The 20,921-nt window shown below is 42.6% G+C and overlaps 2 protein-coding genes across 2 annotated transcripts in view; one reads left to right on the plus strand and one right to left on the minus strand.

The window, feature by feature from the left end:
* The window catches only part of CTNNA3 (catenin alpha 3), an 808,499-nt gene that overhangs the window by 438,546 nt on the left and 349,032 nt on the right, over positions 1 to 20,921 (minus strand). The window lies entirely within an intron of this gene.
* LRRTM3 (leucine rich repeat transmembrane neuronal 3) overlaps positions 18,109 to 20,921 on the plus strand; it is a 132,376-nt gene continuing 129,563 nt past the window's right edge. The window contains 2 exon segments of the mRNA XM_066622271.1: positions 18,109 to 18,131; positions 18,133 to 19,705. Coding sequence (XP_066478368.1) covers positions 18,109 to 18,131; positions 18,133 to 19,705 — 1,596 coding nt within the window.

The raw sequence follows: 20,921 nt of genomic DNA on the forward strand, positions 1-20,921 counted from the left end.
CAGTTCTGGTCGCCGCATCTCAAAAAAGACATAGTGGAAATGGAAAAGGTGCAAAAGAGAGCTACTGAGATGATTGCTGGGCTGGCTCACCTTCCTTATGAGGAAAGGCTACGGCGTTTGGGCCTCTTCAGCCTAGAAAAGAGACGCCTGAGGGGGGACATGATTGAGACATACAAAATTATGCAGGGGATGGACAGAGTGGATAGGGAGATGCTCTTTACACTCTCACATAATACCAGAACCAGAGGACATCCACTAAAGTTGAGTGTTGGGCGGGTTAGGACAGACAAAAGAAAATATTTCTTTACTCAACATGTGGTCGGTCTGTGGAACTCCTTGCCACAGGATGTGGTGCTGGCGTCTAGCCTAGACGCCTTTAAAATGGGATTGGACAAGTTTCTGGAGGAAAAATCCATTATGGGGTACAAGCCATGATGTGTATGCGCAACCTCCTGATTTTAGAAATGGGTTATGTCAGAATGCCAGATGCAAGGGAGGGCACCAGGATGCAGGTCTCTTGTTATCTGGTATGCTCCTTGGGGCATTTGGTGGGCCGCTGTGAGATACAGGAAGCTGGACTTGATGGGCCTATGGCCTGATCCAGTGGGGCTGTTCTTACGTTCTTATGTAAGTCAGACAGGCCTCCTCAAAGTAGGGCAATATTTGTTCCCTTACCTTGGAGTTGCATTGCTCTTACTTTGGTGCTGGAAAGTTGGTTAGGATTGCGCCTAAAGTTACCTCTTATTCCTGTTTCTTCACATTTACAGAACTGGATTTTTGTTTGTTTGTTTGTAGAGATCAACTCCAAATAGGCACAACTTGGATTGAATGCAGTGAGGGACCTTCCAGGAAAAGGGTTACATGTGCTCTTTCAACTCTCTACTCTTACATGTGCTCTTTCAAGGTTCAGCTCTCTACACAGCTATGAGTTGCACAATATAATCCTTCTGCAAGCCAGGATCTCTCAGCCAAACCTACCTCATAATTTGGTTAGGCTAGGAAAAAAAGCAGAGCAGAAAACAAATAAATAAAAATGTTGCCAAACCAACTCAGGACAAAATGTCGGGCTCAGTCACTCCTTTTCTTTTACTGATGTAAATGCAGAGGGGAAAGACTCTGAGTCACAAAAGTACACTACTTTGAAGTGCTTCAGTTTTCCCTCTCTTTTCTGTAAATGTTGTGCTTCCAGATTCAGTACATGTTTTCAAAACACATTAAATTCTTTCAGAGTTTTTGGAAAAGGCTATTCTTTTCAAGAGGGCTTAGTGAGAAAGGAATCCACTCAAAACCAAAATTGGCTGGAACTAATGGGAAGAGACATTGTGCTTCAAACCATTTGGCAGGATATGCTGGACACATCAGTACCTAATCTGGGGACATCTACATTTCTGTAGGAATCGCATAAAGCAAACAAACAAAAGCCCACCACCCAGATTTATTTATTTGTAATTGTTCTTTTAAGAGTGTCATTTTGACCAAATGCATTTCAGGACATTGCAAGTGACAAGACCTGCTCCATAAAGCAAAAATCACACCAGCCAGCCTCCCCCCCACTCATCCCCTCCCCCCACAAACCAGGGTGCTTCAGAAAGTCTTCAAAGTTATTAGGTTACTGTACATACTGAATACAAAGCAAAGCACATTTTGTAGCAGTAGAATGCCTTCCACAGAAAGGTGTATATTGGTCATATTAACCGCAGACTTGAATTATCTTAGCAGTAGACTGGATAATACATCTGATCAGGGAATTTTGGAAGAAATGAATTAACTGGACCCCTTTTAATCCAGTTTCAGGCTGGGCTTTGGGGTAGAGACATCCTTGGTCACCTGGATTGATGAACTGCATTGAGCACTAGACAAGGGGAGTGCATCTGTGTTGGTCCTGCTAGACCTCTCACAGGTTTTCTTTAAAAAAAAAAAAGTATTTTATTTATTTATTACAGATGCAGGTGAGTAAAATGGGTTAGACTTTGGGAAGGTACTACACAGGTTACACATGAGGATATGGCCCTAGATTACAACATGCATTATCCAAAAGAAAAGAAAAGAAAAGCAATCAAACGACTGAAAAAACACAATAATCTTCAATACAAAAGCTATATTTGCCATTATAAAAATTTAAATTTATCTAAACACTCAATATTGTTTAACTAAAATTATCCAATCATAAAAAAGGCTTCCAATATTTTCTTACTCTACCTAAATCTCTCTCTTTCATTCTTTCTGTTAAAACTTCCATTTCTGCTATTTCATATTTCATATTCTGCTATTTGCATATTTCATTTTGTCTGTTAAATTTTCTCTAGGTGGCACGTCTGTAGATTTCCAATTTTGCACAAACAGTATTCATGGCACTGTAACAATATGGACAATAAGGTATTTTCTATATTGGTCTTTAATTTCTGATGTCACATTTAGGAGGAATGTTTCTGGTTTGAATGGTAATACACAATTCAATATCTCTTGCAAGAATGTATGTATCATTTTCCAGTATTTCTCTGCTTTTTCACATGTCCACCACATATGATAAAAGGTTCCTTCAACCTCTTAACATTTCCAATACTTATTCGATGACCCAGAATACATTTTTGCTAATTTATCTGGAGTTAAATACCATCTATAAAACATTTTATATAAATTCTCTTTAAAAGACTCTACTTTAGTTATCTTAATATTTATATTCCAAATTTGTTTCCAGTCGTCCATCAATATATTATATCCAAATTTTTTTGCCCAGTGCACCATTGCATCTTTAACTATTTCATCCTCCATTCTTATCTCCAGGAGAAAATTGTACATTTTTAAAATATATTTCCCCTCATCAATCAAAAATATTTTATTAAAACTTATATCTTCTTCATAAAAACCTATTTTTTGGTCTTCTCGTAATCTTGTTCTTATTTGCATTTCATTCCACCAGTCCAATTTTATTCCTTTCAGACCTCTCACAGGTTTTCAACACCATCAACCATGGTGTCCTTTTGGACTGGCTGGTTGGGTTGAGTCTTTGAGGCACTGTTCCTCCAAGTGATTCCATTCCTTCCTGGCTGTTCGGACCAGGAGGTAAAGCTGGGAGATGCCTGTTCAGCATCCTGGTTGTTAACTTGGAAGGTGCCACAGAGATCCATTCAGTCCCCCATGCTGTTTAACATCTACATGAAATCACTGGAGGAGATCATCGAGGGATTTGGAGCTGGGTATTACCAATATGGAGATTACACTCACCTCTTGCTCTTCTTTCCACCAGTTTCCAAGGGAGCTGTTGGAATTTTGCCTGGAAGCAGTTGGGGCCTCGATGAGGGCTAATACTGAAATTAAATCTGGACAAGAAAGAGGTCCTCATGATCCAGAAAACCTCAGTGCAGGTATTAGATCCTAGCCATGCTCTGGAAGGGGTAGTAATCTCTCCAAAAGAGCAGGTGTGCTGCCTAGGAGTCCTCTCAGATTCATAGCTGCTCTTGGATTTCCAGAACAGCTGTACCCAGGGTGGCTTTTTCCCACCAGCTGTGATCATACCTGAGTCAATTTGATCTGACTATGATGGTCCATGCCTAGTGACATCTTGTATAGACTACTGTAATGTGGGTCTTCCTTTTAAGATTATCTAGAAGTTGCAGGTAGTACAGAATGCAGTGGCCGGTATGGTTGTGGGGCTTGGAGGTTTGATTTTGCCATGCAATTGCTTCAGTGGTTGCACTGGCTACCCATTCAATTCAAATTCAAGGTGTTGGTGATTACCTTTAAAACCACCTTCTCCATCATAATCCTGCTCATCTCAATATCTTCAAGTAGGCCTGCTTAGAAGATCACTGCCCTCTGAGGCGAAGAGGCAACAAGATGCAGGGCCTTCTCTATTGTGGCACCTTGTCTATGGAATTAATTTCCAGAAGGTCTGAGGATAGCCCCCTATCTATATGGTTTCTAGCAGGGTTTTAAAACACATCTATTTTGTTTAGCAGTTGAGGAGGGATGGTCCCCCACTTACCCTTTTCTTTAGTCATTGTTTATAGGCTCTGTTTTATTTAGTGTTGCTTTTATGGTTTTATCTTGCTGCTATTAAATGTTACTGGTGTTAGCTGATTTTGGTGATACCTACATATCTCTATTGTCGTTTATATATTTTGTTTTTAGTTATTTTAAAATTTGTTTTCATTATATTGTACAAAGCTTTGAGCTTTGGATAAAACAGAATAAAAATCTTTTAAATAAAAAATAGCTACTCAGCTGCAGAATGCAATTGACAGATATGCTAGATATGAGGCTAAAGTGTTATAGTCTACAAAATCTAGTTCCCCTGATGACAACAGGCTTCCACAAAAGCACATTGCATTTATAATCTTCAGAACCGCATCCCTAAGTGAATTATTTTAGGGAAAATTTAGACTGGAAATCAATTCATCTAGGTGCATGAAATTAGATGCCTGGAAAACAACAAACTGTGTTGGCAGCTATGACCTCAAAGGAAGCAAACTAGCTAACAAGTCATTTAAATGACATAATAGGCTCTTCATTATTTATCCTTTGTTGGCAGAGAAAATGGCAGTGGGGGGAGATGTAAAAAAAAAAAAAAAGAACAGTAAAAAGAAAACCTGCAACAAAAAGCAAGTTGCATTCCATTTTTAACCAGAAAATCAGTTTATGTCCTTGCAGGGCATAAATCAGTAGCAGCTAAGACTAAATAAAAGTGGTTGACAAGCTAATTTACTAACTAGGGCTGCCTGCACAATTAAGTTCCTGCCTTTTCCCAAGGATATTGGCTATCACAATTATACCATCCAGAAACTTACACTAGCTGGAAAATGATTTGACTGATTTTATGAACAAATACACTTCAAGTAGAAAAGAAATATTTTTAGCAAAGAATTTTGCCTCTCTTCAAACTCCCCACCCCTTCAAGCAATATCAAACTGGCGTTTGGGGGAGGGTGGGGGTTGGCTAAGCACACAACTGTAATCATTATGAATAGACCATCTTGATTCTCGCCCCAGAATGAATGAATATAATTATATGCCTTTTTACTATATTCATGTTTTCTTCTTTGACTTGCAAATCTACTCAACAGCCATAATGTCATTTTCCTTGGTGGTACCGAATACCATATGAGAACTGTTCTTCCCATCTGTGGGTTTTAGCACATGACCTCACAGTTCCAATCTGAAAATCTCATGTATAAGTAAGCACTTTCATTTAAAGAAACTGATATGCTCTCAGAATCTTTTACAACCAGTATAGAGGCTCAAAGAGAAACAACAGTGAGTTTTAAAATATTTTGAAAGGGCAAGTGAAATTACAGGTAGGCTGTACTCTAATTGCTTACACCTGAATGCCTGCTTGCATTTCATAGCAAATGTCTCAAAACCATGGTGGTGAGCCAGGAGACTGCAAACAGAAGAGGGAAAAAAGCAATGATCATAACTCAGTATTCAGATGCACAAGCATTTACACAAGCTGTATGCAGAATGAGCTGTGGCACTGGCTCCATTCATGTGCATGTGAAACATAAGAACATAAGTGGAGGAACCATTTCGTGATTTCACACCAATGCAATACGTGTGAAGAGTGGAACCACCAGAGTAAAGCTAATTGTGTGCTTTCCTATTCAATCCTTTCCTCCAACTGACCACAAAATAAGAAAGAATCAAATGGTTCTGGTATTTACGTACATGCTCCAATTGCGCCACAACGAAGTTGCTCTCTCAGAGAGAATGGGGACATTCAGGCTTCCACATGTGGAACATGTTCTTTGGAGGTAACAAACACTAACCCACTGGAATACATTACTCAAAGAATTCAGAAAAGTCAAAATCGACAGATAAAGGCACAGATTCCATCAGCTGTAAATGTATTATCACAAAGCCAACTGATGATTGTTAAGAGTTAGGACCAAACTACAGATGATGATAAATGCATAGTTTGGCCTAGTTTTTGTTTTGCTTTAAAGCTATATACTGGAAAAGTCAGGGGAAGCATTAAGGCTAGCAAGCACAGCATGTGGAAAGAGAGTATTTAACCCTTTCCTGCTACACCATAAATGAAAATCACACTGCAAATCCACTTTCAATTCTGGTAAGGAACCTAATTAGCAGTAAGAAGCTTTCCATGTAATGGAGATTCCCTCCTGGGGCTTAAAGCAGTGGTGGGAGCCCAGTTTTGCACCGAAGGAATCTCTTTCCCACATAAACAATCCCCATCCTGATAGCTCCCCTTAAAGCTCCCATTTGTGTAACAAAAAATACACAAGGTCAAACAATGCATTTATCATAACATGAAGTTTGGCTCTTCATAGTAGTTGAGAAACTCCTTCTCAGGGAACTTTTGACATCAAAACCAATGCTGAGAAAGTGAGATCAATTTAAATATGAACACCTGCTTAACTAATCATTCTTTTCCACTCTGTAGATAATGAAGCTAAGAAACTGAGGAGGCTATCCATAGAATAAAATATGTAGTCATAACAACAGATTTATCAAATAGTCTCAAATTTAAAGCTCTCTTACAATATTTCTAGGAACTAACAGATTGGGCTTTCAGCTCTCTCCCAAAGATTACCATCTATATTTAGGTAAACCAGGATTCAATACCACTTAGAAATATGTACATTTATTCTGAATCAGTAAGAGGGCATCATTTTACAGTGGTGGCTTTGAATTCTTTTGGACATAACAGAGAGAGCTTAAGTCAAAGAAAATGGAAATTATTAGGCAGGAATAGTGCCAATATGTGCAAACACTGGACAAAATGCAAAAAGATGAGAATGTGGTCTTATGGAAGACAATTCCACTTGTCTCATGGAAGAAACAGTGACCACAAATGTGACTTCTACATCCAGTTTTTCCCAAGATCGATAGATGAGTTAAGCACAATCACTTAACTTTGAAGTTCTTCAGTTATTCCCATTTGTGATACAGAATTCCACAGTGCTTGAAGGAGTGCTGTTGAGAAGTGGTGGATAAGATCTTGTAAGCTTTGTCACAGAGTAAGGTCAGATAAGATTCTGCCCAAGTCTACAGTTTAACACATCCCACAGTTGGGCAGACATCTACTTATTGCAGTCTGGAAAAGGAAGTGAAAAGTGTTACAGCCTTCTAATTTTTGCCCGAAGTTCTTAAGTCTTTTATCAATGGCTGCTTTAGGAATTTTATTTACTGGCTACTGATTGTAGAGAACTCTTACTCAGAGGGGGAAAAAAGGTAGCATAAATGTACTTTATATATGAAAATGCAAGTGTTATTTCACAATCCCTGCATTTCACCTCCCTGCATTACAATCTCTGAGCATGAACTGGAGGTTGTCCATGACTTTGTGTACCTTGGCTCAACGATCTCCGACACTCATTCTCTCGATACCGAGCTAAACAAGCGCATCGGTAAAGCAGCTACCACGTTTTCCAGACTCACAAAGAGAGTCTGGTCCAACAAGAAGCTGACGGAACATACCAAGATCCAGGTCTACAGAGCTTGCGTCCTGAGTACACTTCTGTACTGCAGCGAGTCATGGACTCTTCGCTCACAACAGGAGAGGAAATTGAGCGCTTTCCACATGCGCTGCCTCCGACGCATCCTCGGCATCACCTGGCAGGACAAAGTTCCAAACAACACAGTCCTGGAACGTGCTGGAATCCCTAGCATGTATTCACTGCTGAAACAGAGACGCCTGCGTTGGCTTGGTCATGTCGTGAGAATGGATGATGGCCGGATCCCAAAGGATCTCCTCTATGGAGAACTCGTGCAAGGAAAGCGCCCTACAGGTAGACCACAGCTGCGATACAAGGACATCTGCAAGAGGGATCTGAAGGCCTTAGGGATGGACCTCAACAAGTGGGAAACCCTGGCCTCTGAGCGGCCCGCTTGGAGGCAGGCTGTGCAGCATGGCCTTTCCCAGTTTGAAGAGACACTTTGCCAACAGTCTGAGGCTAAGAGGCAAAGAAGGAAGGCCCATAGCCAGGGAGACAGACCAGGGACAGACTGCACTTGCTCCCGGTGTGGAAGGGATTGTCACTCCCGGATTGGCCTTTTCAGCCACACTAGACGCTGTGCCAGAACCACCTTTCAGAGCGCGATACCATAGTCTTTCGAGACTGAAGGTTGCCAATACAATTTCAGAATACAATATCACTTTCACTGGTGCACCTACTAATTTAATTTCTAGGATGATGGACAAGGAAATAAGCAATAATAATAATAAGCAATGTCCATTGAAAGGAAAAGCTGATTGAAAAGTCACCATGGGGTGACTTTAGCATATGGGCCACTTCATATACATACATGGAAGAAATTTGAGAACCACCAGTAAAGTGTTCATAAGCTATTATCAAAGACATTTATATTTTACTCATGCTGCAATTGGCTTAGGCTCCATTTCTATCATGCATATTGACAGAATAGGAAAAAAGCCTGAATGTTTGCACTTGTCAGATCAGACATGATGATCTGTACAGAAAATTCACATCATTTCCCACACAGAATCTACGGTAATTCTCAGTAGGAAATCCGTAACATGTGGAATGGCTCTTAGTCTTTGAAAGGCTCCAAAACATTTCTGAATCCCTGTTACCAGGAAACTAGTGGCAACTAGGAAAAATCAGGTTTCTGAGCATATGATGTTTGGACAGCTGATTATATGTTGGTGACTTGATTCACTTGTGAGTAGGCCTCACAGCACAATGGATGAAAACAAAATTGATCAATGTCTTCTTTTCTTTGCAAAGAGGAACATGAACACATATGCGGATAAGCACCCATCCTTTCACTTTAAAAACCATTTCAAATGTGCTCCTGGTACTGGGGTGGAGGAAGTATGTTGCTTATCATGGGCTCTTGCCACGAGGTGCTTGCAGCTGTCACACCACAACGAATACACTGCTGCAACCCTGCTGCTACTTCTGGGATTTAATTTGGACTTTTTTCAGGATACAATGTGGAGCACTGGGAAAAGGTGTAAATCTGGTTTGACCAGATGTTATGGCAGGAAACAGGATTTAATTATAAAAACAATGACAGCTCCGCAGTACCATCTCGGGCAGCCCAATCCTAGGCATCAGTGTAGACTCTGCTGCATCCAGCGTGGGAAGAGAGGCTGTTTGAGGTCTCTCCAAGGTAAGAGGACATTTCTCCCCTTGCCCTGGGGTATCTCCCAGCAGCCACTATGGGATTACTCAAGCTTGTGCCAGCAAACTCACTGGCACACATCTGTGTTGCCTCATGTCAGGAAATCAGGTCCTCTACACCCTCCCCTGCCCCTGCCACTGGCCTGCGGAAAGCCTACCTGCTCTGGAGTGCAGAAGCCGTCGACTGGCACCAGAGCCACAATAGTCCTTGCTACTGATATGTGCTTTGCAGTATGTTTGCAACAATACATGCTTTTGTCCTGCAAGGCTGGTTAGGATTGTACCATAAGTCTACCATTTAAGAAGATAAGAAACAATTCACCCAGTTCTTCCTCAGAGATGTAAGAATGTTCATAGAAATCCATTCATGTGGTGCCATTGCAAATACCAATCAAAACATTTGATGTCTTCCATTTCTGCATTCATTTTACCTTAAGAAGTCTCCATCTAAAGGTAGTTGCAACAGCACAAATTTCTTTAGGTGTCCGAAATGTTGATTCACACACACAAAAGTCACCTTGGGAATGCTCCTAAATGTTTCTGTCTGGGGTATTTCTTTACATTTCCTGAAGGCCCAATCCTATCCAACCTTCAAGTGCTGATATAGCCATGACAATGGGGTGTTCGTTCCCTTCATTGGTGCTGCATTTGTGACTGCATCCGGACTGGAAATCTGGATATGATTGGGCCTCGGATCTTGTAGGAAACTTCTTTTCTCTGAATACCACTCACTCTAGAATCAAAGGTATTCAGTCTTTTTCTGACCTTTCATCAGTTTCTCCTCCACTACTGCAACATACAATAAATAAGGAAAACATAAGTTTGTAAACCTGCTGAATCTAGATCTCCAATAATATCAGCTCTGGCTCAAAATACAAAGATGCATGCTGGGAAAGTATAACTGATCTATTTTTCTGAACAAATCTAATGACCAGTTTGGGGCTATGAAGTTTCCCACATTTTGGCTTCTAAATTACATGATTTGTCAATATGAAATAAATTGTGTGATTTGACTTAGTTTATACTCCCCAAGAGCTGGGCTTAATATTACTTTTCTTCCAGAACAAGTCAAAAATTTTCACAATAGCAGGTAATTTCAACCTAATCCTCAAAAAAATGCTTATATTCATGCTCTCTGTTGATAATGGTTTAGCTTTAGTTCACGAATTCCTTTAAAAAACCCTCACAAAAAAGTTAGCATTGTCTGATGTAGTGGATACAAAACTGTAGGGCTATAGGGCTGAACTTGGTTTGGGGCGATCAAGCATCTTTTCCATATTATACATGAGACTCATGAAAAGAGACTGCTTTTGCCACAGGGAGAAAAATGTATGTTCTTTCCCATATCTTCTACAGCAGGGTTTCTCAAACTGTGGGTCGCGACCCACCAAGTGGGTCGCGATCTGATATCAGGTGGGTCCCAAGAAGGTCCAAGACGCCATCTTGGAACCTGGCAATTTAAGTGGGTGCCGCCAACTTGGAAACTGGAACCTGGCAAAATACATTGTTGGCTCCACCTCTGAGTTGTTACAGGTTGGAACAGCACTAAGCTCCTCCCAGGAGCAACAGAGCGGCAGGCACAGGCACAAAGGAGCAGGGCTGCGCCTGCCTAGTCTTGTAGCAGGCTGCTGCAGTATCGAGTGCGGCATCCGACCGTGTGCTTCTCGATGTAGAGGTGGGCTGCCTGCTTTGCTTTTGTGTGTGCCTGGAAAGTGCCTGGAAAGACAGGCACATTTCTTTGCTCTCTCCCCTCCTTAATTATTCAGGGCAGCCCTGGTTCCTGTCGACTCCCCGCTTCCCTTCCAAGGCAGTGCAGGGAAGCAGTTTGATCCTGCTTCTTTCATTACTTGCAGCAATCCTTGGGAGGGGGTGGTAGAGCCCTTCTCTTCTCTTATTGAATGGCTAATCTCCAATCCTTAATTATTCAAGATGGCCTGCCCTCACTCCTTTCACCTTCCAAGGCAGTGCAGAGAAGTGCTGAATCCCACTCTGAGGCAGCAGGGAATCACCCTGCCTGCCTTTGTTATTGCTTGCAGTGAAATGTGCTTCCAAGTGTTCTCCTTGGTCATTGCTGGGATGGGGTGAGGGTCTCTTTGAGACCAGAACCATTTCTCTGTTCGTTGGAATAACAAAGGGAGGCCCCTGCCACCACCCCTCCAGCCACAAAGAGCTTCCTGATTAACTTCCAATTAAGCCACTAGAAATCCTATGCAGAGCTACTCAGAAGTCTACTCACAAGTAAGCCCTACTCTGAGTTCAGTGGGACTTACACCCTAGTCAGGTGGATCACACAGATACAAAATACAACTATTTATTTATTTAATATAATTTGACCTCATCTTTCCTCCACTTAGGTGAAGTGTAAATATGTTGCGACTCTACCTCCTTTATCTGCCCACCCCTTTGCCTCCTCTCTCTCTCTCTCTCTCTCTCTCTCTCTCTCTCTCTCAGGTTCTTTCAAACCCCCCCCCACCTCTGCAATGACTGAACCCTGCCCTCCAGCCCTTTTCACCCTTCTGTCCCCATACCCTTAGACTGCAATACTATGCACACTTTCCTGAGAGTAAGGAGTAAGCCCAACTTAACACAATGGGGCTTACTTTTGCGTAGGCATGCATTGGATTGTCCTGTTAATAGAACATGTGCATAGTATGCAATACAACTCTAAGAGACTGGTTGATGATGTTGTTTAGAGATGTATGTGGAAAGATGCATCTGTTTAAAAGAATGGTCTCTAAAATGCAAGGCAGGCAACAATCCTTGGGCTCTCTTTGCAGCCTGCTGTTTGTTGGGCTTTTCTAGTTATACTGAGCCAGACAGTTTTCTGAGCCTGACTTTCAATCTGTGGCTTACTGTGCTCTGAGAAGCCATTGGTAGCGGGGGGGGGGGGAGAAATGGACAAAGCTTCTGAGCTGCAAAATTTTATTTTATCATTTGCAATTTGAGTTCCTAGGTGAGAACGGTGATGTCACTTCCTGCTTGATGACATCACTTCAGGCTCTGGCATAATGATGGCATTTTCTGTTTGATGATGTCACTTCCAGTCATGACATCACTTCCAGGTAGATGACATAACTTCTGGTGGGTCCCGGCCAGATTGTCATTCTCAGAAGTGGGTCCCTACCTAAAACATATGAGAACCACTGGTCTACAGGACTGTAACATCTGCTTAACATTTCCCTAAAGGTAAGTATGGGGAGAGGGGTATCAGTGTCTGTGGCATCCCAGCATCTTATAGCCAGTACCTGTGAAGATGAATCCTTGTGAGAATTCTTTCTACGACCTACTGTGGTGAATCTGTAACAAGCACAAGAGATTAACCTGAGAAACCAGGTTTTCCTTAAATAAATCATCAAAATAAATCATAAATCATCCTTAAATAAATCACCACCCCACTAACTGGGCAAAGAGGCATCTTTTAAAGTGCTGTTCTCTTATGTTTTGTAGAGAGAGAGCAACAGTCCCTCTTCACCCCAGGATGGTGTCTTTTCCAGTGGCTGTTGTTGGTGTCATTTCTGAATTTTTTTAGATTGTCAGCTCTTTTGGGACAGGGAACTATTTCTTGATTTATTTTACTATGCATACTGCTTTGTGAACTACTCTTGTCCAAAAGCAGTATATAAATATTCTTAACAACAACAAAACATTTGCCTTGTTATAAAATAGCCCTGATAACAACTTATAAGAGCATGGGGTCAAGTATAACTAACAGACTAATCCCGAGCTGCCCGGGGTGCGGGGCTGCAGCATCGCCGAAAATGGCTGCTGCCACATCCTTTGTGCTCCAGGCAGCCACTGCTGGGCAAAGCATGTAGCCCCACAATGACCAGTCCCACCTCCATCCCTCCCTGATCCCTCCCCCCAGAATGCCTCCTCCCCAGAACACCTCTCCACACCCTCCACCCGCCTCCCCAGAACACCGCCTCAACTTACCCTTCTGCTGCTCAGCAGTCTGCGTGCCCAGTGGTAGCTCAGCGTTGACTGATTACCACTGGCGCTCACCCAGCGCTAGGGCCTGCAAACGTGCCTTACGGCAAGTTTGCGACAGTGAATGCTGGTGGTAAGCCAGTGTGCACTGTTCAGGATTGAGCCCTAATTCCTCAGACTAAAAATATAAACATATAAGAAAGTCACAGTATTCCCTTAAAGACAGACGTTGTAAAACAAAAATTGGACCATTTAGGTCAAAGTAGAAAAACTAGTGAAAAACGGGGGGAAATACTGCAAGTGTATTTCATAGCAATGTCTTGCTTATCTATTACAAGTAGAACAAGACAATTACAATACTGGATGGTCACTAATCATCCACTTGAAACAGATCTCCCAACATCAGTAATGTCACCAGTCTTACAGAAACTTGTTTTTATTTCCTTCAAAATTCCTCAGATGTTCTGCCTTAGCAGCACCTCCAAATTCATCTCAGTATTTTTGTGTCGGTACAATTCAGGATAACTAGCCCCAAGGAAAGGGAAGTACAAAGAGGACCAAATGGCGATATATATGTTATTGTAAAATGGGTACAAGGTCTACATTTTGAATTTGTCTGCAGGACTTCATAACTGTGGTTATGAAGACAGTTATTTTGAACACAGTTCGGCTTCCTGTACTACATGTCAAACCATGTGGTGAAGGTGATGCAAATTACTTATACATGAATTCAAGTCAGAAATATTCTCCCCAAATCCCAATGGCATATATTCACAGATGGGCTCCGAAGTCTGAACTGGCAGGGACTAAATAAGGAAGAGATCTTGAGGTCATGGTGAGGTAGCTCATGAAAAATATTACTTCCACATCCTGCAACAATACTGTAGCAACATAACACAGAGCAACATTAAGGAAGCGCCTTTCATGTGAATGTGCAGAATCTTACTCTGAAAGCCCCCGTGGGGGTGTCTCAAACTGGGCTTCCCGCAATAGTTTCTGCCACTTTACCCAAAGAGCTTTGGTCCCTCGGCAAACCAGGGAGATTAGGGACTCTAATCTAGAGTCACTCTAGATTAGACACTCTCTAGGCTGCAGAGTTGGTTCAACTCTGTCAGCTGATCCCACAAGCCAACGAGGATGCACCAGGCCCTATGCAATTCCTGTCATGAGGCCAGATTTCCAGTAAACAGCCTACTGCACTATCCTTGCCTTCTTGCTACCCATCCCCTGCCACATCTCCTGCCTTTGGTCCTCTGCTTGTTCTTGTGCCTGATCCCAACCTGGCTATGATTGTGCTTTTGGATTCTGGCCTCTGCTCCATGCTTATCTGAGCCAGAACCAGACTTACAGCACAATCCTAAGCTTCCCAGCGACTGCTGAAGCAGCAGCACCAAAATGGCTACTGCTGCATCCAGCGGGCTCTGGGAAGCAGCTGGAGGTCTCCTCAGGGGAAGACCCAAGCCTCGCATTGAGGTTTCTCAAGTCTGCACTGACTATTTTGGAAGGCCCAACACAAAGTTCTGGATCTCGCGGAGCAGAGCTGCAAAGAGGAGATTGTCTGCAACCAAAATGCTCTCATTTTGTAGCTCGACTGGCCACTTCCCCAATGCCTCATCTACAATCAGGCCTCAAGATGGAAGTTTGGGGAGCTGTAGGGGCCCCATGTTTCCCAGCAGAACTGAAGAGTATCAGGGACAGAGATGAGAAACACTTTTACAGACCCAGAACTCTCTCAATGTCCCCCACTTCCAAACTGGAGACAACTAGGAAAGTGGGGTGGCTTGCCAAAGAAGCTATGGAGGACAGCACTCCTTTCCTGCACTGACCACAGTATGGATACCATATTACTTTGTTTATATATTTTAAATACTTATGTTCCACCTACCTATATGAATACTCTCAAGATGGCAAACTATTTATTTATTTATTTATTTATTTATTTATTTAAAAGATTTTTACCCCACCTTTCCTCTGTCAAAGCAGATACCTAGGCAGTTTACAATTAAACAACTAAAATATACAATATATAAAAACAATAAATAAAATCACAAAAAAACCATTTGGAGGAGGACAAACTATTTACAACCAAGGTACTGCTACAGAGGCACAGGAGGCAGACAACCCATCACCCAAACACCAGACAAAACTAAAACATTTTGAGCCCTCGCCCAAACGCCATGAGGGAGGGGGTAGATCTAATTTTCGTGGTAGCAAGATCCATAATTGTGGTGCCACTACTGAGAAGGCTCACCCCCGTGCTGCCACCCCCTAACTTGGGAGAAAGATGACACTTGCAGGAAAGCCCCCACAAATAACCTAAGAGGGTGGGCTGGAATATATGGGAGAAGGCAATCCCTCAAATAACCTGGTCCCAAATTGTGAAGGGATTTAAAGGTCAATACCAGCAGCTTGAATTGAGCCTGGAAACGATTGGGCAGACCGCCAAAGCAGCGGTCCAAAAGAATCAAACCGCCTAGCTCCAGTAACCACCCTAACAGCCACATTCTGCACTAATTGCAGCTTACAAACCATCTTGAAGGGCAGCCCCATGTACAGTGCATTACAGTAATCCAATCTTGAAGTCACTAGGGCATAGACCACCATTGACAGGTCTAACAGACTCAAGTACGGCCACAGCTGGAGCACTACCCGGAGCTGGGCAAATGCATCCCTGGCCACCGCTGTGACCTGGCTTGCCAGGGAGAGCAGAGTCAGGAGCACTCCCAAACTGCATCCCTGCTCCTGCAAGGGTAGTGCAACCCCATTCAGACCTGGCAGATGACTCAGTACCTGAATCAAGGCTTTCCTGACTAGGAGGAAAGCCTTCCTCTGCCTTTTTTTATTCAATCTCAACCTATTGGCCTTCATGTGGACTCCAACCACCTCCAGGCAGTGCTCCAGGACTTCTACAGCCTCCCCAGCACAAGACTGCAAGGAGAGACAGAGTTGTGTTTCATCAGCATATTGGTGACATCCACTCCAAATCCCCCGATGATCTCTCCCAGCGGTTTCACATAGATGTGAAAAAGCGTGGGGGATAGAATAGAACCCTGCAGCACTCTACACTGAGCAGGTTTTCCCAGCATCACCATCTAGGACCTATCAGCCAAGAAGGAGCAGAATCACTTCAGAGTAGTGAACTTAAGCCCAAGCTTGGCCAGTCAACCCAGAAGGATACTATGGTTGATGGTATCGAAGGCAGCTAAGAGGTCCAGCAGGACCAGCAGAGATGCATTTCCTTTATCTAATTCATGACAAAGATCATCCCCCAGGGCAACCAAAGCTGTCTCTGTTCAAGGCACAGCCTGAAGCTGGATTGGAAGGGGTCCAGATAATCCATCTCATCTAGGATCCCCTGGACCTGAGATGCCACCACCTGCTCAATATTAACCTACTATTTTTTTTACACAGAAATTCACCAGAGTAAAATTAATCTAAAACAGCATTAAAACACTCAAGAAAAGCTGCAATCAGGTTCTATCCTGAAAGGTTGTGCCAAAAACAGAGAGAGTTGTTCTGTCTGCCTTCAGTGGGTAAACAGCAAAGAGGCTGTGGGCTTCCCTTGGCATAGTGTTCCCAAATGTTGGTGCCACTACAGAAAATGTTGTATACCTTGTGCCCACACACCAAACTTCATATAGTGGGGGGGAAGACACATGGAGCAGGAGCCTCAAGGTAGATCTCAAAGGTCAGTCTCATATGGAGTTCTTTGTCTCCCAGGGAACTTCATTATTGCACACTGGTTAGCAGCATACAGATGTGTGCCCATAACCACAAAGGAATTAACTGCACTGGTAAGAATGCTAACAGAGCTTCTGCCTGTTTACTCGGTTTCCACCATCTGTACACAAGGATCAGCATGTTTTGCATGACAATGTGATACCAGTGGGGTTCCATTGCACCCATTATACATCAACAGGACCCTGTGTGGATGAATTTGCATGTGTGCTGCTTTCATGCCTAATGAAAAGAAATGTGACATGCACGATTTATGCTAGGTAAAGTCCCACAGCAGATGTTGGGCTTAAAAGGTTTTGTTAAATTATCCAAGAGGAAAAAAAAAATAAAAGCCTAGGGAAATTTCAAGCCATTTCCCTAGCATACACTGAGGCTGACCAGTCTGCTCCTATTTAGTCACCCAGAACAATCACTCATTTCCCAGCACAGAGCTTACTCATTTGCAAGTTTTTTTTAAAAGGAAGACATTTCTGCACATGCCCATAATATTCTTCACCACTGGGGGCAGCTTTACATAAGACTGCATTCACCGAAACCAAAGCAACAGTCGGAGGAGCTTTCAGAATGACAGTATGCAGAAGTGAACAGTGCTTGTTCATTGTACAGGATCAGCCTGGCTTCTGTGCTCCAACGCAGTTTCCTTAGCCGGATCGGGGTGCTAACTATGAGAACTGCTCTCCAGTGGAATACAGACAGCTGAATTCAGATCACTGAGAATCACTTGGGAGGAATCTATCATGCTATGCACTGGGAGATTCTAAAGAAGCCCGCTTTCTCAATGTAAAGATGCAAAAACGCACTATCCATGAAGATCCTATTACCTAGGAAGAACCTGACATCCTGCTGCAAATGCTGTGTTGGGATTTATTCATTCTTGGGGTGTTCAGCATGGCTGGCAAAGAATAATGTTCCAAAATCGGTCCATCTCCCAAGGGGTCCAATTTTTCTTCCCGGGTGTCAGCAAGCCCTGACTCACCACAGAGCAGCTGACAGGGGCTGTCATGCTTGTGGCACCCTAAGCAAAAGCAAAAGACCTAAGGACGACCTTTGAACAACACAAAGGATGGGTATGTTTTCCATTTTATTTATTTATAGCTAGCCTACAGTAGTTCCTGCACTGATTCTAAATTAATGACTCTATAGGTTTGCCTCTGTATAAGCTCTGCCTAGGGTTAAATTGCCCAGTGACCGTATTTGAATGTGACTAGCATAAATACAGATAGAGATATGATTTCTTTTTGTTTATTAAGATATGGTAGATGGGGGAATTAAACAGGTTGCAAAGAAGTTGTCCTGCTGGGGATTTCTTGTTATGCATTTAAGTAAGAGTTTCAAACATGATTGAAATAGATCTGGATTGGTTTTTGGGGGGATAACTTTTCTAAGTTATTTTTATTTCCAGGTTTCAATGTATTTAGGCTATTGAGCGGATCAGCTGTAGCCCTGGTAATAGCCCCAACTGTATTACTGACAATGCTTTCGTCTGCTGAACGAGGATGCCCTAAGGGCTGTAGGTGTGAAGGCAAAATGGTATATTGCGAGTCCCAGAAATTACAGGAGATACCCTCAAGTATATCAGCTGGTTGTTTAGGTTTGTCCCTTCGCTATAACAGCCTCCAGAAACTAAAATACAATCAGTTTAAAGGTCTTAATCAACTCACCTGGCTGTATCTAGACCATAACCACATCAGCAATATTGACGAAAATGCTTTCAATGGAATACGCAGGCTAAAAGAGTTGATCCTGAGTTCCAACAGAATTGCCTATTTTCTTAATAACACCTTCAGACCTGTGACAAATCTCCGGAACTTAGATTTGTCATACAACCAGCTGCAGTCTCTAGGATCTGAACAGTTCAGGGGCTTAAGGAAGCTGGTGAGTTTACATTTGCGGTCCAATTCCCTCAGAACAATCCCTGTCCGAATTTTCCAGGACTGTAGGAACCTCGAACTCTTAGACCTGGGCTACAACAGGATCCGAAGCTTAGCAAGGAATGTCTTTGCAGGCATGATCAGGCTGAAAGAGCTTCACCTGGAGCACAATCAATTTTCTAAGCTTAACTTGGCACTTTTTCCAAGGCTAGTCAGCCTTCAGAACCTTTATTTACAGTGGAATAAAATCAGCGTTATAGGACAAACGATGTCCTGGACCTGGAGCTCATTACAAAGGCTTGATTTATCAGGCAATGAAATAGAAGCATTCAGTGGACCTAGTGTTTTCCAATGCGTGCCCAATTTGCAGCGCCTCAACCTGGATTCCAATAAGCTCACATTTATTGGTCAAGAAATTTTGGATTCTTGGATATCTCTCAATGACATCAGCCTTGCTGGGAATATATGGGAATGCAGCAGAAACATTTGCTCCCTGGTAAACTGGTTAAAAAGTTTTAAAGGGCTGAGGGAAAATACAATTATCTGTGCCAGCCCCAAAGAGCTTCAAGGGGTGAATGTTATTGACGCAGTGAAAAATTATAGCATATGTGGCAAAAGTACTACGGAGAGGTTTGAATTGCCACGGGCTCCCCCCAAGCCAACCTTTAAACCCAAAGTCATCAGGCCTAAGCATGAGAGCAAGCCCCCTCTGCCCCCCACTGTCGGGACCACCGAAGCCAGCACAGAGCCTGAGCATGACACCGAACACATCTCCTTCCACAAAATCATCGCAGGGAGCGTGGCCCTTTTCTTGTCGGTGCTTGTGATCCTGCTGGTGATCTACGTGTCGTGGAAGCGTTACCCTGCCAGCATGAAGCAGCTGCAGCAGCGCTCTCTCATGAGAAGGCACAGGAAAAAGAAACGGCAGTCGCTGAAGCAGATGACTCCAACCACACAGGAATTTTATGTCGATTATAAGCCAACAAATACTGAGACCAGCGAGATGCTGCTGAACGGAACAGGACCCTGTACATACAGCAAGTCGGGCTCCCGGGAATGTGAGGTATGAACCATTGTGATAAAAGAGCTTTTGAAAAGCTGGGAAAATAATGGTACTTTTGTTGAACTCTGGTGACCATAAAGGGAACATGTCTCTTTCACTTTTCTGACACAACACATCCATACCACCTCTGTCGCATGTTCATAATGTTGTCCTTTACTCTCCTTTGTTTGCATGTCCATAAATCCATTGAAACAGAAAAGACCATGAACAAGTGTACTCAGTGTATTTAGTGGGAGCTCAGGTTTGACATACCTGTCGTACAGTCTCTTTACTGTTTTCAAATTCCCTTATTTTCCAATAGATAACTTATTTCACAAGGAATACAATATATGTTCTTTTGTTTTTAAAGTTGCTATATGAAAGTGTTGCTCTCACGTACACAAATCAGGATTAAGAACTAAGTACAGTGCAGAAAAACAATACAAGTATTCTAAAATTCACTTCATGATTCAAGGACACTTTAGATCAGCCAGGTGCTGTCATGAGCTTTAGAAACACTCTAGGGCTTGCTTTGGCTTATAGATGGTGCAGGAACAACCCTGAAAGAATGCCTGATTTCTGATCAGTGCAAGGCACTGTCAGAAGCCAATGGTCTTAAAGCAACATCCTGAACTACTGGAGATGGGGGCAGGGGAATCACTTGGCTGAATGAAAGGGAGGGGGGAGCAACGCTTTCATAAGGAATAAAAGGAAGGGTGATGGAACAGAATGGGATTCACAGCACTATGTTATCAACACAATAGAGTTTGTAGAGTTGAGAAGTCCTAATTGAAACCTGCTCATGTGGTTTCATATAAAAGGTGCTAGTGTTTCTCCCTCCTCACAGCCAGTTGCCTTTCAGAAAGTAGTCAAAAGGCATTCATTAAACAAGGAGCCCAAATTCCTTATTGATGCAATTAGAGGAGCTGAAATGTACAGTTACAAAGGCAAAACCACTTCCTGCACACATTTGCTTGGGTGCTCATTAGAAATTCTGTTTTCTACTGTGTCAAAGGCATTAATGTGATTGATGATGAAGCCATTAAATCTGTCATTTTTCCTCTTTCAAAAATGCTATGTTGTACTTGGTGGTGTTGCATTATGCAATTTGCCACTTTGGGTATTTAGAAAGCGGGTTGGACAACACAATAAATACAGCCCAGCTACTCGGAAAAGCTGTAGTGAAAATTCAATACCTACCCAGGCTAAGGGAAAGCACATCAGAAGGTTTTTTTAA

This window comes from Tiliqua scincoides, chromosome 3 (assembly GCF_035046505.1).
Source record: "Tiliqua scincoides isolate rTilSci1 chromosome 3, rTilSci1.hap2, whole genome shotgun sequence".
NCBI classification, from domain to species: Eukaryota; Metazoa; Chordata; class Lepidosauria; order Squamata; family Scincidae; genus Tiliqua; species Tiliqua scincoides.